Here is a 16,885-nt window from a genome sequence, read left to right as displayed (position 1 = left end):
TCGCGGAACGGATTAATTTCGTCTTGCGAGGTACCACTCTAATTCTGACACAAAACCCCACACATACACTAAGTAGAAGAATAGAAGCATAACCACCCGATCCCACCCCACATACCATTCCCCCCTCGTTCCCCCCTTTCCTTCCTAATTGTTTAAACCAATTCATGAACCAAGAACTTATACATTGACCAGTAATAATGAACCATATGTTGTAGATATCTCCACATTTATTATTTATTTATTTTTGTGATATACAAATGACATGGGAGAACTTGGTATACTTATTTGTATAACATTATTCTTGTCTATAAAACTTAGTAAAAAGAAAGAAAAGAAATCAATAAATGCTATAATGAAGCAGTTGGCTGTACACACGGCAGCTCTGTCCTTGCCCATTTTGGAAGCTGATGCTGAGGAAATTGGTTTTAGAACAAAGAGCCCATCTCTCATGGGCGTTCTACCGTGATCTTGGCAGTTGCTTGGATTTCCTCATCATTTGTAAATGTTTTGTACAGCAGAATGTTTATACAAAGGCAATTCTTGTGATGCAAATTCAATTTTCATTTTTATCTTCACTTCTTTAGGTGCAAGCAACTGTGGTTGGCTTCTTGGCAGCCGTGGCAGCCGTTATATTGGGCTGGATTCCTGAAGGCAAATACCGCCTTGATCACTCAGTCCTCTTGTGTTCTAGCAGTGTAGCAACAGCCTTCATAGCATCGCTTTTACAGGGTAAAAGAAACATTATGTTATAAAAAGTACTTAAATACAAAAACAATTCTAATAAACAACAGTTTTGCAGCGTAAACGAGGCATATCGTTTAGACGAATAGTCAGTTTCATTCTACCTGGGTTCTAGCCAGCCAAAAATAGAATAGAAATTAAGGTATTTTCCAGAGACTGCTTAACTTGCATTTAATAAGTGGATTTAAAAAAAAAAATCTATTGAGTGTTAGTCAAGTAATGTTTTTTGTCTGGTCTTTACAAAATTATCTCATGTGTTTGTTAAGTTGTGGATTGTTGATGGAAACATTTGAATGAATAGCATGTGAGGTAATAATAACTATAAATTCAGCTCCAGTTGTTCAAACATGCATTCTGGAATTTACACCATTTAATTTCTAGCTGGAAAAACACCCATTTTTTTTTATTTGATCACTTCTTAAAGTTTTCTACTCTTACAATTGCAGCATGAGACTGATAAACTTTCTGCTTCTATTGGCTCTAGGAATAATAATGGTTGGAGTTATCGTTGGGTCAAAGAAGACTGGCATAAATCCTGACAATGTTGCAACACCCATTGCAGCGAGCTTTGGAGACCTTATCACTCTTGCCATACTTGCTTGGATAAGTCAGGGTCTTTATGATTGCCTTGGTGAGTATTGTGGTGCTTTTGAAAGGCAAATATCTCCCAACAGGCAAATCTTTGCATATGTGAACAATATGCTGAATATCCATCCCCCACACCCCCGCTGGCTTTCTACCTGCATATTTGTTGTTGTTTATTGAGTTAGTTTCGTTGGGAGCTTGCAATTCGTTAGGTCACAAAGGAGGCGTGCAGAGTAGTCCGCCTTGGCCTCTTCACTCTACAGCTGAACTCAGCTGCTTAACTCACCTGTTACTTTGGCTTGATGCTTTGTCATCAGGGCTCAGAGCTTTTGTTCTAAAGTTTAAAGATTGCAGTTTACGCTTAATCCTTATCACACGATGCTTCATCTTACTAAGGGAACAGAGAGTGTTAAGTTGTGGGTGAAGATATCAGACGACATCGATTCTCCAAAGAGCTCTTGTTTATTCACAGGCCAGAACTGAACTGAACTGAAGGGTTCAGCCAGCCTGCTTATATAGAGCTCCAGTACAACGTAACTGTAACAACTTTCTGTAACTATCCAATCATTGAACGTCACTTTCGATCCCTTATTTGCATATGTGGACCTGAACCATCTATAGTATCCCCCTGCTGGCCCAGGGTGAGAACTTCAGTACATAACAGAAAGGGTTATTATTTGATACATAGTATTGTACAGGGCACACAACTATCTGCAGAAAAACAGCAGCAGCAACAACAACAACTGTAAGACAGTCTTTACATGCAGTTTTTATTACCATAATTGATCCCACATGCAGAGTATGTGTATGAAGATAATCACATGAAGGAACTTGACCATTCTTTGTAACTAGATGATAGGCCTCTTCCCATCCCTTTGTCTCCCCTTTGCTCCCCTTACCACCCAACCAGTTCTCCCTCCCTTTTAGCCTAGACGCTTTTAAACTGGGAGCTCTCTCAACTCTTTGGAGTCAGATATTGCAATGTTGATTGGAAGATGCAGAGGAAAAGTATTTTCATTGGGTAATCCCGATTACCCAAGCATGGCCTAATGCGTGCAGATACGGGAGAAAAGAAAATGCACATTAGATATGGTAGATTAGGAAGAGCGGCTGCCTAGCAAAGCAAATTGATTGTAAGCAATACAAACCAAAATACAGACAAGCGTAAGCACTGCAGCGAAATATATTTAGTGCGCTACATTATTTTTCTGTTGGATCCTAATTTGTACCTCCCCATAATGCTCCACTTGCTTTATTATGCCAATTAAGAATTTGTCTAAACTGGAAAAATAAATATTCTTTGCAGTTGTCAGGGTTAGCAGTTTGGAGAGAAGGAGGTGCCACACAGGCAAATAGTTCAGTGGGGAAGCAGGCAGAGCACCAAAGCAGGTAAGCAAGAGAGTACAAGAGGAGTACAGTCTGTGTCCAAGTATGAGTTGCTCAAACTGAGGAACTAGGCTACAGTGGAACCTTGGGTTACGTACCGTTCTCCTTACGAATGCTTCAGGTAACGAGCTCCGCTAACCCGGAAGTAGATGCCCCTAGTTGCGAACTTTGCCCCGGGATGCGAGCAGAAGTCGTGTGCCGGTGGCGCGGCAGCAGCGGGAGGCCCCCATTAGTGAAAGCACGCCTCATGTTAATAATGGTTTCGGCTTAAGAACGGACCTCCAGAACAAATTAAGTTCGTAACTGGAGATACCACTGTACAGTCAGAAGCTTTGTTTGCCATATTTATAGGCTATTCTAGAACAGCGTTCCCTGGGCAATTCACAACAAGAAATAAAACAACTGAAAGTGTGATAACAATAGCATAAAATGCAGCTTACAGGGAAGTCACAGAGAGCAAAAAAGGAACCAGATTTAAAAGGCCGTGTGTGTGTGGATTTTGTTTGACACTGGAATGGGAATGAGACCATTTCAATTGCGCCAGGTGAGTCACTGGTGGGCCTCTGTTTTGAGTACCGGTGCCTTGAACCAACAAATATTTTCCATCCATCTATCATGGCTGGCATTTGGGAAGCAAGTGCATTTTTCATTGGGCTTGCTGCTCTGAAGATGTTAAGATAATTTTCTGTAAACGTTCTGTTCTGTGTAACATGTTTGATTCCATTCTGGGGTAATGTTAGAATCCTTTTTTTCTTTTTCTTTTTGGTTAATAAAGTATAAATCTGTGTGATTATCCCCTTGGAACACTAGAGGGCTCTATTGGGCTATAATTTGGACATCTTTTTGAAGCGATGGCTGCAGAAGTTTTAGTTTGAGAATCAATGGAATTAACTACCAAGTTAAATGTGTCTTCGATTAGAGTCCACTTGAGGTTCCTTTGCTGGGCGCAGTGGGATGTAGACTTTCCAAGATTATGAGTCCTGCAGTCTTTCCCCCATAATCCACGGTCATTATTAATACATTTTGCCCTGACTAAGACCTTTCCTAGATGTTTCTGCCCATCTCCTCTGCTTAGTCTTGCAAATAATCACTCCCATCAGATCTCATCCGTTTCCAGCAGGAGAGGTGAGGAGTGTGTATCTTTGCTTGCTATAATCCTTGATCTCTCTCTTCCTGCCTACAAGACATACTTGGCCACAGACTGCCCCACCAGGCCCAGGGACTGTCAGCCAGCAATGCTGAAAGTCTGATTCTATGAGAGCAAAACAGGAAAACCTGACAAGTGCACATATTTTTCACTTTGTCATTGATTTTAGTAGAAGCAGAGATTCTTGTGCAGAATGTATTTTGGGGGGAAACAACACTTTTCCATGAATGCAAAGTAACATTTCTACCTTTACATTATGATAGGTAATAGTATTCATTGAAGGGGATTAAATCACAAATATGGCCTTTTGATGTATCTTAGTCCTTGGGTTGTTGTAGCTATTAATAAGATTACTTACACATGTTGTTGCTGATACTGCATCATACTTCGAGATCATTTGTTCATGGACAAGGAATATTTGCAATAGGATTCACTTGCTTCCCCAGCTCAAGAACCCTTTTGAACCAATTGCACCTTCTTTTCTTCCCACAATGGTTTTAAGCTTACTGGACTGCTTTGCTCCAGTGCCCAGCCTCTGCATTGTGTTGCCTGGAAGGAGAGGAAGATTGCCATGGGCATCACTGCGGGCTCTGATGTCAAAACATTCATTCAAGTCCCTATCATTTTTTTCCTGTGTTGTATCTCATTGCTGTTATTTTATTCTTGCTAAATTGTGAACAGGCCCAGCTGAGTAAAATAATTCACTAGGACAGTGCTGTTGTTACAGTATAATGTACAGTTATGAAAACGGGCTTGATTGTGGTTCAAAGGCCATATGGTGTTGGACCGGAATAAACAGGGCGATCGTGATGTGTGAGCTCATCTTCTTGCATAGTTAGAAAGAAGAGGCGCAGATGGAAGGTTGGGAGATTAAATAAAGAACCAAGCACATACCGCTTTTAAGACTTCTAAAAATACCAAAATAATTCTGTAGTACCTCTTACTGAAACAATTAATTTAGTTGTCACAGTGAACGGATGAGAATGGATTTGTGCAAAGTAAACAGGCAGTCCTTAACACCAGATATTCTCTTGGCCTTCTTTAATACTGAAATGCTTTGAGACTTATCCTTCTTATTACTAGAGCTAATTGCATTCTAGCTTTGCTAGAGCTAAATTACAATTGCATGAACAATTGCGCCCAGAATATTTCATATTCACTTGTGTTTTTAATTCTAAATTAAATTTACAAAAAACCCTGTATTTAAAATATGATTGGCTTTGAAAGTTAACCATTCTGTAATAAAAGCAGTACTTATTAATGCTTTAGGTTTGCCAGTGGTGCATGTATCAAGCACGATCCCAAACTGCTGCCATCTTTAGGTCTCAACAAAGGACTAGAATGCCTATTTGTAGAACAAATTGTTTATGGCACAAATTGTAATTATTCAAACAGAAAAAGAGATTCCTGAGACTGACACCCTAAGCTAGACTTCCTCAACCTTGGCCCTCCAGATGTTTTGAGACTACAATTCCCATCATCCCTGACCACTGGTCCTGCTAGCTAGGGATCATGGGAATTGTAGGCCAAAAACATATGGCAGTCTGAGGTTGAGGAAACCTGCCCTAAGCTTTCTTTCTTGGAGTTGAGGCCTAACTGATAACAATGGGAATTGTTCCCAATAAATTTGTTTAGGTGTGAGGAGTAAAACAAAGGTTTGCAATCGACAGGTATTACAGTGTATTATTTTCTCTAATATGGTATAAGAATAATATAGAAAACTGCAATAAAAATACTAATAAACATGCTGGGTTTTTTTATTTATTGCAGAGAAATATTATTATATATCTCCTTTAGCTGGTGCCTTTTTCTTGGCTCTGACTCCTATGTGGATTGTAATTGCTGCTAAACACCCAGCTACAAGAACTGTCCTCTATTCAGGGTGGGAGCCCGTTATAACTGCTATGGTCATAAGCAGGTAAGTAAATTGCATTATAGCTGAGTACAGGATACCTTTTTTAAGGGACCCAACAATATGCAGAGCTTAACTGAAGTTAAGTACATCTATGTCCCACTGACTTCATTGGGAAAATTAAGCTGCACTTTATTGTATTATTATTATTATTATTATTATTATTATTATTATTATTATTATTAATTATTCTTTGAATTTATATCCTGCCCTTCCTCCCCAAGGAGCCCAGGGCACCAAACAAATACACAATTTCAAAGCAAAAACAAAGCAAACAACATTCTGAAACAGCTAAAGCATTCTAAAAACAATTGCAATGAAAAACACTTAAAAGTACCGTATTTTTCCATGTATAAGATACCCCCTATTTTTTTTAAACCCAAAATTAAGAAATTAAGTTGTTTAGCTGGGGGGGGGGGTTGGGGAGGTCACTTCCACCAGTTGCTCACCCACCTACCTGCCACTACCGATCACTTGCCACAGCCACTGCTGATCACGCACCTCGCCACAGCCGCCAATTGTCTGCCCGCTTCCCGCCATCAACAGCCCACCCACTCACTTGCCGCAGCCATCAATTGCCTGCCCACCTCGCCACAGCCACCTATCGCCTGCCTAATTGCCGCAGCCACAGCCAATCGCCAGCAAGCCTTGCCACAGCCACCAATCACCCGCCCAATCACCGCTGCCAATCTCCTGCTTGCTGCTGCCATTAATCGCACGTCCCCCCTCTGTATTCACTATCTGTGTATAAGACGTCACCCAATTTTTGCCTTTTTTTTTTTAGCAAAAAGCATCATCTTATACATGGAAAAATACAGTAGTTACAATTTAAAACATTATTGCATCCGACGATTTTGTGGTTGCTAGGCTCAATTTTCTTCAGAGACCAAACACGTAGGTAAACAAAAATGTGTTCAGATTCCTGAAAGTTAATAATGGTGGAGACAGGCACACCTCACAAGGGAAGGCATTTCATCTTGTCCATTTTAAATCCGTGGAACTTAAATGTATTATTTGTGTTTTTCATATCAACAAGTCTATAACTGCTGACTTGCATGCTGGAACTGGTTTGTGGGCCAAACTTTGTTGTATTTTCAGGTCTGGGGGGAAGAATTTACAATAAATTATAATTATGTTAATGTTTTAAGTGATCCTTTATGCAGCTCTCCCACAAATCAATGAATCGTTTCTCTTCCAGGAATGCTAAGAACCCGTAATATTTTTGGTAGATCTGTTTCTATAATTTCATAGAGCAGAAATATAATAAATCTCAGGCAGACAGTAGAGTAATATAGAGTTTCCAGAATAGTTTTTTTTTTTAATAACATTGTTCCTAGAATTGGAATTATTTTTAGCATTCTGTCTGACTGTGTTTCAAACCTTGAACTTTCTTTTTCAGTATTGGTGGCCTTATTCTGGACACAACTGTATCTGATCCTAATTTGGTTGGGATTGTTGTTTATACTCCAGTAATCAATGGTAAGGCAGACACAGGATTTCTTAAAATTGCTGTGGCTCAATGCATGCTGGTGAGATAAAAGAATATTCTAGACTAAATTGAGACATAAGTGGGTGGGTATCTACTACTGTACGGTCACACTATAATTTCAGAGTAAAAACAGTTCCTGGTTTTGTGTTGCGACACAGGAAAAGATAAATATACATTCAGACTGTGAGCGAGAATGAATTAGTTTTTTTTTAAAAAAAGCTGTCATGGTTTATACATTTAGAACCCCCAAAACAGATTTTAAAATATTATCCTAGAAATGTACACTTGTATCCATTTGTGTAGGTAGAAAGTGCCTTTAGTATCTTCAAAATATTGTAACATTGCTACAGTCCAATGTGCCCCATCAATACACCTAAGCAATTATATTCCATTATTCCGAATCGTTCATACAGATGAGATTATATACCACACACCTTTCAAGTACAGTTTATTAGATACTATGTAATAGCATGAAAAAGCACAGCAGGGTATTAGAATAGCTTTGCAAAGTGGTGGTGTTGAGTGAATGAAATAGTATTGATTTTTTGTGTGTGTGTGTGCACATACATTTTAAAAGCATATGGAGAAGTATATTGGAAACCTTCCAGTTATTTAAATGTAGATCTTCTTTGGAATCTTGGTAGTTAATGAATTCCTCAGGCCTCCAAGCAGCATTGCGTCAATGCTTCAGAAGGTAAAAATGTTCGAAAGAACGTTTTGTCCAATGGACATTTGTTCATTCTTGGCTTCCAACTTGAAAGGGAATTGCCATCAATAAAATATATTAGACTAGCCATGCCTCTTACTGGAAGCCCACTTCCTCAGACTGAAGACGGTGTGTTTGCACTGACCTCTTCCCACACGATTAGCCTGTGCAATATATTAGCGTGACAGAGCACATCATTTTCCAACTAGATTTCAGCTTCCTTCTAGATTATCGGGGCCGCTCTGTGTTGAGTCCTCCTCCACCCCACTGTCTAATGTGTAGCACAATATACCTTAGTGCCCTGATATCCTTAGTCTGCATATTTTCCCACTCCACTGTGCAAAACTGGCCTATGAGGGCAAGGAAACACTTACCACAGTGATATCAAGTCATTATATAACATGCACTGTACAGTGGTACCTCGGGTTAAGTACTTAATTCGTTCCGGAGGTTCGTTCTTAACCTGAAACTGTTCTTAACCTGAAGCACCACTTTAGCTAATAGGGCCTCCTGCTGCTGCCGTGCCGCGCCGCTGCACGATTTCTGTTCTTATCCTGAAGCACTATTTCTGGGTTAGTGGAATGTGTAACCTGAAGCGTATGTAACCTGAAGCGTATGTAACCCGAGGTACCACTGTACTGCATTATTGGGGCAGGGGAAAGAAATAACTTAGTCAGAGGCTGCCATTTTTCTACCTGGCGTTGTTCCTCTTTAGTGTTTTAGTGTGCAGTCTTGCCAGGCAGGTTCTTCTTAATGTGATTAATTAAAGCACCCTTGGGCAGTCTGAAGAGTGATTTCTTGCCCCTCTCCTTTTAGAAGTTTCCCTTCCTTTCATTACTTCATGCACACTATGTTTTTCTTTTTCTTTCCTCAAGGTAAGCCCACCAAAGGCTTGCCTTTAAAAATCTGGATTTTAAAACTTGCTGCCCTAGGGGCACTTCACATTTTGCTGCCATTCTATTTGCGTGTTCAAGGTTTGTGTTTCTAAGCTGTCCTTTTCAGTGTCAAGTGTAGCAGCTTTCATTTAAACTTGAATTTCTTGCCCATGTGCATAGCGCAGGAACTGTGGTTTTAAGAAAAATGCCAACCATCCCAAGCCTCTCACACAAAAATCACATGTTTGGCACCACTGAGTTTTCCTGCTATAGACTTTTAAAACAACTTAAAAGACTTACTGTGACAGCTCTCCTCCCCTCACTTAGAGACAACTAGCTACGGTATTGTTGGGATATGTCATATTTTGAGGTGGAGAACCAAAGTAATTTAAACAAACACAGTTATTTTTCTTTTCACTAAGGACTCCTAATAGTCTGATCTAGGGCATAAGAGCAATGTCACAGAATTAAAATTTCAACATATATATATATTTCATACAAGTCTCACTAAGATTAAGAAGGACTAGAATGTACAGTATGCAAAATGTCTGTAACATTTATGCATATATAAAACGCGTTTTAAGAAATGCACAGTTGTTTTGTCCCTGCCCACTGTTACCTCTGCCTCCTCCTTCCTCTCGCCCTGCCTCCCATCAGAATGTGGCTCCTGAAAGGTTAGCCAGGTTGAATCCGGACCTTAAACTGAAAGTGGTTCTGTGTGCTTGCAGAGGAACACCATGTTTCAAGCAGAAAAGTATCATAACAAATTATTTTTGCCTTTGAGATGTCAAAGTGCTGGTACCCTGCGGCTTCCCAGAATACTTAAACTGTTCTATTATTGTGTACTGTTTGCTGCCAGTTGCTGTGTCCAGAATTGTTGCGCTGTGATTTTGTGCAGCAATCTGTGACTCCTATCTGATCTTTTAATGTCTTCATATGCCCTGGGATCATGAATTGTTGAAGGGTGGGTCAGAAATTGAAATAACAATTACAGTGGTACCTCGTGTTACAGACCCTTCAGGTTACAGACGCTTTGAGTTATAGGCTCTGCTAACTCAGAAATGGTACCTTGGGTTAAGAACTTGGCTTCAGAATGAGAACAGAAATTGTGCGGCGGCAGGCCCCATTAGCTAAAGTGGTAAGAACAGTTTCAGGTTAAGAACGGACCTCCAGAACGAATTAAGTTCTTAACCCAAGGTACCACTGTAAAGGAATAAATAAGTGTGTCTTTAAAGAAATAAGACATTAGGTGGGGAATTTTGACAGACTTTAGGCTACTGGTTCTTTATGAACATCTTTGGCAAAGAGGAACTACTTGGGATTTTGAGCATTAGGCACCTTCACTTGTTTTTGCCAACCACCCTTAAGCTGACCTTGTTACGCATTGCAGGCACAGCTGTGATGAGCTCGGTTAAAGAGAAAAATGACATTAAGCTGGAATTGCAGCGCATGGTTTTTACATGTGAATGTTAAGAAACCAGCAGTGCAATGGTATACAGGTCTACTCAGTCCCATGGTCTTGCAAAATCATTCCTTATAATAGCGGGGTACACCTCAATAGGAATAATGTGTTCTTTGAGCACCGAGGGCTGTGCAAAGCAAGGCTGGGAAACTAACTGCCCTCTGAATGCTGCTGGACTCTACCCATGTTGTGTGGAGGCTGATGGGAGGTGAGGTGGCAGCCAACAACATCTGGAGGGTCACAGGTTCTCCACCCCGGTGGGAAGTCTTTATGCCTGTATTCAGAAACTCCCCCCCCCCCTTCATATGGTCAGTTTTTGAGTTTCTATAGCCAAACCTGTTTAAAAGAGGTCATTCAGTTGCAAAAGATTTGTGCTAATAATTTGGTATATGGACAAGCTGTTGTGTTCACAAGCTAATCTCTACCACATGTACCTATTTAATAGCTTTCTACTACTCTTCTTGAGGTAATTAGTCTGTTGAACAAGTCGGGTAATTCAACAGGCATGTTAGCAGAGAAGCTATTAGAAGCTAAAACAAATTGTCCATTATGTAAAAACAAAACAAGAAACCCCCCCAAAAAACCCTACTTCTTGAAGGAAACAAGATCAAATTAAAAGTTCAAAATAATATAGAATAGTTTTAAACTTGTAACACACAAGTCCTTTAAGAACTAATAACAAGATTTGAGAGAACCAATTAACAAATAGTCAGCATGCTGTACACCAATGGCAAAAGGCAATGGTTTCTATTTTTTGACTTACTAATAAGGGTCAGACTAGACATGACCCCATTTTGCTTAATAGTTTTGTAGTTCATTGCCTTGTGCTTATGTTGTTGTATTAAGGATATTACGGGGTTTTTTGTTTTTGTTTTTTAAGAACAGGTATGCCACCAAGGAATCTGTTGGGCAGAGAACAGTTCAATTTTTTTTTTAATGTGCATTCTCACAGTTTTTGTTTATATTTTAAACTTTACTGTAGCTTCATGGGGGCTTCAAATTTAATCAGAACAGTAGTTTGTGGGGACTTAAATCTTTCCTCTCAGGCTACTTCTGTGATCAAAATTGCCTTTTTTTTTACTGCCTTTTCTCCCTTGGTAGTCTGGGGAAGGGGGTCACCAGATCCATGTATCATTTTCCTCACAGGAAGAAGAGCAGTTGGCTGAGGCAATTTTGTTGGGGGAAATGGCCTGAGAGAAAAGAGTTAAGCACCTTGTCCTCCTGCCTCCCCATTCCAATCAACTCCAGAGCCCCTGATGGTTGCAGTAAAGAAAATAGGAGGCACACGGCATGTCTCTAACATCACAGTGAGCTGCACACCATTCAAGAACTTGTAAGAAATACCTACGGCTGGTTTTAAGGGCTTTAAGGTTTGTCTATAAGCCTGCAGCAAGAGAAAAAACGAAACTCAGCTCCTGTATAAACTGATTCTCACCACTTCTTGATCATTGCCAAATCACAAGGCTGGAGTGACACAAAGGGCAGAATTCCACTGTTGAGAGCTAGACAGGGCTCTCATGGGCTTTTTGGCCTGTCCACTCCTTTTGTGTGAACTGTGCATAGGCCTGGGTCAGGGGTCAGCTGAGCTGACCATCATGAAATGAGAGGCTGCTGTTTGTATGTATGTCTTGCCTGCTGTGTGACAGGCATAAAGCAGTCTGATAGAGATATGAGGATCTTTAATGCTAGATTTGTTATGCTGCATTGTTACCTAATTATTAATAAACAGTTAAATTTATTTTCCCCCTCTGTATTATATAGGTATTGGTGGTAATCTAGTGGCAATTCAAGCAAGCAGAATTTCTACATATTTACATTTACACAGTGTTCCTGGAGAATTACCAGAAGAAGCCAAGGGTTGCTATTATCCATGCCGGACATATTGCGGTACAGGTATGTGTTACACATCTCCCTTTAATGCATAATCCCATAATTAGATGGCTGCCAAATGAAGAAATGCTCGAGATTTAAGAGATAATTAGTCTCAGAAGTTTGTCTAGAAAGCATTTATTAGGAATTTCTGGAACCTTTTCAGACCTTAGTATTTGATAGGGATGAAATTACTTGCCATCAGTGGACCCAACATTCCTAAGGAAGTCAGAATTTCCTCCTCCTCCTCCTCCTCCTTTTCAAATCTGGTCTGGTTAATAATGCCATCACTGAAAGGTTAACCATAACATACATACAGTGGTACCTCGCAAGACGAATGCCTCGCAAGACAAAAAACTCGCTAGACGAAAGGTTTTTCCGTTTTCGATTTGCCTCGCAAGACGAATTTCCCTATGGGCTTGTTTCGCAAGACGAAAACGTCTCGCGACTTTGTTTCCTTTGTCTAAAAACAAAGACATGTTTTGTTTATAAAGTTAATTTATTTTCCCTTCAATTTTTGAACTGCTCTTTACAGTACGTGTGACTTTAAAGAGCAGTTAATAAACTGTTGTTGTACCAAATTTGGCTTTGTTTGGACTTTTTTTGACCATAGGAACGCATTAATTGATTTTCAATGCATTCCTATGGGATTTCGTGATTCGCAAGACGAAAAATTCGCTAGACGACAAAACTTGCGGAACGAATTAATTTCGTCTTGCGGGGCACCACTGTATGTAGTCATTCTTGGTGTTTGAGCAGCAACTCTGAAATTTTCTGACCACATGGAGACTTAAAAGTGTGGTCCTAACCATGTCTTCCCAGAAGAAAGTCCTGTTGAATTTATCGGGGCTTATTCCCAGGTAAATGGGGTTAAGATTGTAGCCTTAGACCCATTGAAATTAATGAACATGATCAAGTTAGTTTTAATAGGTTTGTTCTCAGTAAAGCTTGGTTGAATGCCACCCTTAGTATTTCTAGAAGCATTGTAAGATTCTGATGCTTGCTAGAAGGCAGTTAACTATAGAGGAGTAAGAATTTTAAAATTTTGCTTCCTTTTTTTTTAATAATTAATTTTTAATAGCTTTCTGGAACTTATAGGAGCTGATTGGTTAAAACCATAGGTAGGCAAACTAAGGCCCAGGGGCCGGATCTGGCCCAATCGCCTTCTAAATCCGGCCTGTGGACAATCTGGGAATCAGCATGTTTTTTACATGAATAGAATGTGTCTCTTTACTTAAAATGCATCTCTGGGCCTGCCTGCTGTTTTTACATGAGTAGAATGTGTGCTTTTATTTAAAATGCATCTTTGGGTTATTTGTGGGGCATAGGATTTCTCTCATTATTTTTCAAAATATAGCCCCCCACAAAGTCTGAGGGACAGTGGACTGGCCCCCTGCTGAAAAAGTTTGCTGGCCCCTGGTTAAAACTAATCCTAATGGTATTACTACCAAAGAAAGGTTAACATATTGTATGCATATTAGTACTTGTCAAAAACGTGATTTTTCTAAAGCACTAAGCTGACCATGTTATTATTTATTCTTATTTTCAGGAGTAAATAATAAATCAGCCCAGGTTCTTCTACTCTTGGTGATTCCTGGGCATTTAATTTTCTTATATACTATTCATTTAATGAAGAGTGGTCACACATCCTTGACTCCAATCTTCATAGTGGTATATTTGTTCACAGCCCTTTTACAGGTAAGGATAAAAATATCTGAAAATATTATTATTAATGTCCAAAGACTGTTATATTTAAAGTTTGGTTTCAAAACATTTGAGAAAGAACAAGCCAATATCTTTTTTCATGATTAATCCATCTTATGCGTAATAAGTTGCTATGGCGCACATCAACTTTTACATCTTTAGTTTGAAGGATTATTGAGCTATTGTTTTCTCCCCACACCTCCAACTACCTTACTTCCTTTTGCTTTTTTATGATACTTGCATCTTTTGGTCAAGACAAACATGTTTTTTGTTAGAATTATTTAGCACCTGAACTGCAATTCTTTCTTACTTAGGTTGTATCAGGAATCTGTGTAGCATTATGGCAGGAATCATATTGTATGAAAATATTCCATGAGGTTCTTTTTATTTTTCATTCTTTTTCTGATATTAACAGAGCAGTCTTCTGTCTTTTAAAATGACATCTCTGTTATTATTGTTTTATTAGCTGTACTAGCATTCACAAACCTCATTGCATTGCCAGTCAGGCACTGAAAAACTGTAAGCTGTGCACACAATGGCTCTTTTAACTCTCCATCTTTCACTTTTCATATATGTTGTTTTGTGGCAACTGTGTCAGCCCCTTACACCAGCAGACCTTGGTAGCAATGATGAGGATAGCTTGGCATTTGAGTCCTCTGATTCATTACTCATTTATTAAGATGATATGTATAATTCAGGATTAATTTGCACCCCAATCCTAATTTTGTGTGTGTGCCTAAATAACTGCCTGAACAACCGAGTGGTATGTCTGCTGAAACATGCTGAGGTTATATACTAGGCTGCAAGTCTTGCAGTCATCAGAAGCATGTCTACTCAGAAGTAAGTTCCATTTAACTGAATTAGATTTTCTCCAAGGTCTGGCAGGGCAATCTCATGCATGTTTACTCAGACCTAAGTCCTGTTTGGTTCAGTTAGGTTCCTTACTTGCAGCTTAGAACACAAACACACACTTAATACAATATCCTCATTATTAGGTTTTTTCCCCTACCTTCTTCTCACATATATAATCTCGTCGATACACACACACCCTTTTTCTTTATCTAGCATGACTGGGAAATCTCACAAGCAATTATAGTCCAAGAGTCCGGAGTGAAATCATTGTACAAACAATTTGGTTGCTTAAACATCTTTTGAAAGTTGTGGCCTCTGGGGAAAAAACCTCACCTCCCAGTCTTAAGCCCCTATAGGGCCAGTCAGAGAGGATCATTTTGAAATTCAACAACAGATATTACTTGGTTTATCCATGTATGTTCTCAGGGAATTATTGGGCTACCATCTCCTAAGCGCTTTGGCAATCACTTTCAAGACTAGCAATTTTGAAGGTGCTATGACTTTTGTAAGACATGTGACTAACAGGAGTGGTCAGTGAGGAGGGGCAGTGGGCACACCTGGCCTTCCGGCAGCAGAGTCACTGCCCCTTCCCAGGATGGGAGAGGCGGCAGGGAGGTCAGTGCTGGGCAGACGCATGGGCAGAACCAATTCTCGCACAGTGCTGACTCTATGCTTCCTTGCCCCTGCCCCTCTTGCTAAGTAGTAATGCTGCTGCTAGGAGGTCAGGTATGTGGCAATAGCCTTCCTCACCAATCACTCCTGTTCAGTAAAAAGGTAAAGGGACCCCTGATCGTTAGGTCCAGTCGTGGCCAACTCTGGGGTTGCGGCGTTCATCTCGCTTTATTGGCCAAGGAAGCCAGCGTACAGCTTCCAGGTCATGTGGCCAGCATGACTAAGCCGCTTCGGGTGAACCAGAGCAGCGCACGGAAATGCCGATTACCTTCCCGCCAGAGAGGTACCTATTTATCTACTTGCACTTGACGTGCTTTCGAACTGCTAGGTTGGCAGGAGCAGGGACCGAGCAACAGGAGCTCACCCCGTCACGGGGATTCGAACTGCCGACCTTCTGATCGGCAAGTCCTAGGCTCTGTGATTTAACCAGCAGCACCACCCTACTCCTGTTCAGTACCTTATGAAAATTACTCTCATTTTAATTATCAAGCAAATGAGTTGCATGTCAACACCTTCAGCTATAAAGGTTTCCAACATAGCTCCATTAGTGCAGCATTATTGTTTGTTTTTTTCATCTTCATATTGAGGCCACAATCTGTATCTTACACCACCTGCATTTTAGCAAGTAAGCTGAAAGCATTCTGTGTTTGAAATTGAAATTAATTTTTCCAGAAAGGCAGAATAAATATATGCCCCAAAGCAACAATCAGTTATGAACTTCCCCCAATGTGAGTTGATTTGATATAGCATTGCTTTGTCCTGTCTAATTCATTATTCATTCAATTGATTTTAGGGCAAACCTCTGCAGTTCTGTATTTGCATTTTCCTTCCGTTGTAATGATTATGGCAGCATTCTGAACCTGTTCTTTGTGTTAGGTTAAAATTGCTTCATTAAGGAAAATGTGTGACTTTCTAGACTTGAAAGTAGGCATTAATATGTTCATTTTTCTTTTTAAAAAGTGTTTCCTAGTGAATTGACCTAACCTATCAGACACAGTTACAAAATAGCAGTAGAATTAATGTAGTCAATAAATTTCTCTTGTCTCATTCTGGTCTTTGTAAGTAACTCTGAAATAGTAAACAAGTTGAAGGCCTATGAGGAGGGCAGAAGTGTTGAGAGAAGTCCTTTCCCCAAGCAGCTGTTTTAGAGCTGCCAAACCCACCACTCTCTAGTCCAGTGTTTCCCAACCGGTGTTCCGCGGCACACTAGTGTGCCGTGAGACACCGGCTGGTGTGCCGTGGGAGGGAGGCGGGCGAGTCGGGCGCCTAGGAGAGAACAAAACCAAGTGAGCAGCGCGCGAGAGGGAAGCGACCCGAAAAAGAAGCGCGTTCGGAGTCCGGAGGCACTTTTGGGGCTGCGTACGAAGGGAGGGGGGGCACGGACGGCGGAAGGGGGCGGGGCGCGGTTGCAGAAACCCGCCAATGCTTCCACCTCATTGGGAAAGGGAAGGGGTTGGGCCACCTAAAACTCTCCGCCGGGGCCAC

The 16,885-nt window shown here is 40.4% G+C and overlaps 1 protein-coding gene across 2 annotated transcripts in view; it reads left to right on the top strand.

Annotated features, from left to right (window-relative positions):
* SLC41A2 (solute carrier family 41 member 2) overlaps nucleotides 1–16,885 on the top strand; it is a 45,500-nt gene that overhangs the window by 13,818 nt on the left and 14,797 nt on the right. For both annotated transcript variants that reach the window (XM_081211306.1, XM_081211307.1), the window contains 6 exons: nucleotides 585–729; nucleotides 1,226–1,372; nucleotides 5,630–5,777; nucleotides 7,171–7,250; nucleotides 12,065–12,196; nucleotides 13,722–13,870. In XM_081211306.1, the coding sequence (XP_081067432.1) occupies nucleotides 585–729; nucleotides 1,226–1,372; nucleotides 5,630–5,777; nucleotides 7,171–7,250; nucleotides 12,065–12,196; nucleotides 13,722–13,870 (801 nt within the window). The remainder of the gene's footprint in view (nucleotides 1–584; nucleotides 730–1,225; nucleotides 1,373–5,629; nucleotides 5,778–7,170; nucleotides 7,251–12,064; nucleotides 12,197–13,721; nucleotides 13,871–16,885) is intronic.

This window comes from Podarcis bocagei (genome assembly GCF_964188305.1).
Source record: "Podarcis bocagei genome assembly, chromosome: 10".
In the NCBI taxonomy this organism is placed as follows: Eukaryota; Metazoa; Chordata; class Lepidosauria; order Squamata; family Lacertidae; genus Podarcis; species Podarcis bocagei.
The sequence above is the reverse complement of the archived record's forward strand: the minus strand, read 5'-3'. Positions and strand labels throughout refer to the sequence as shown.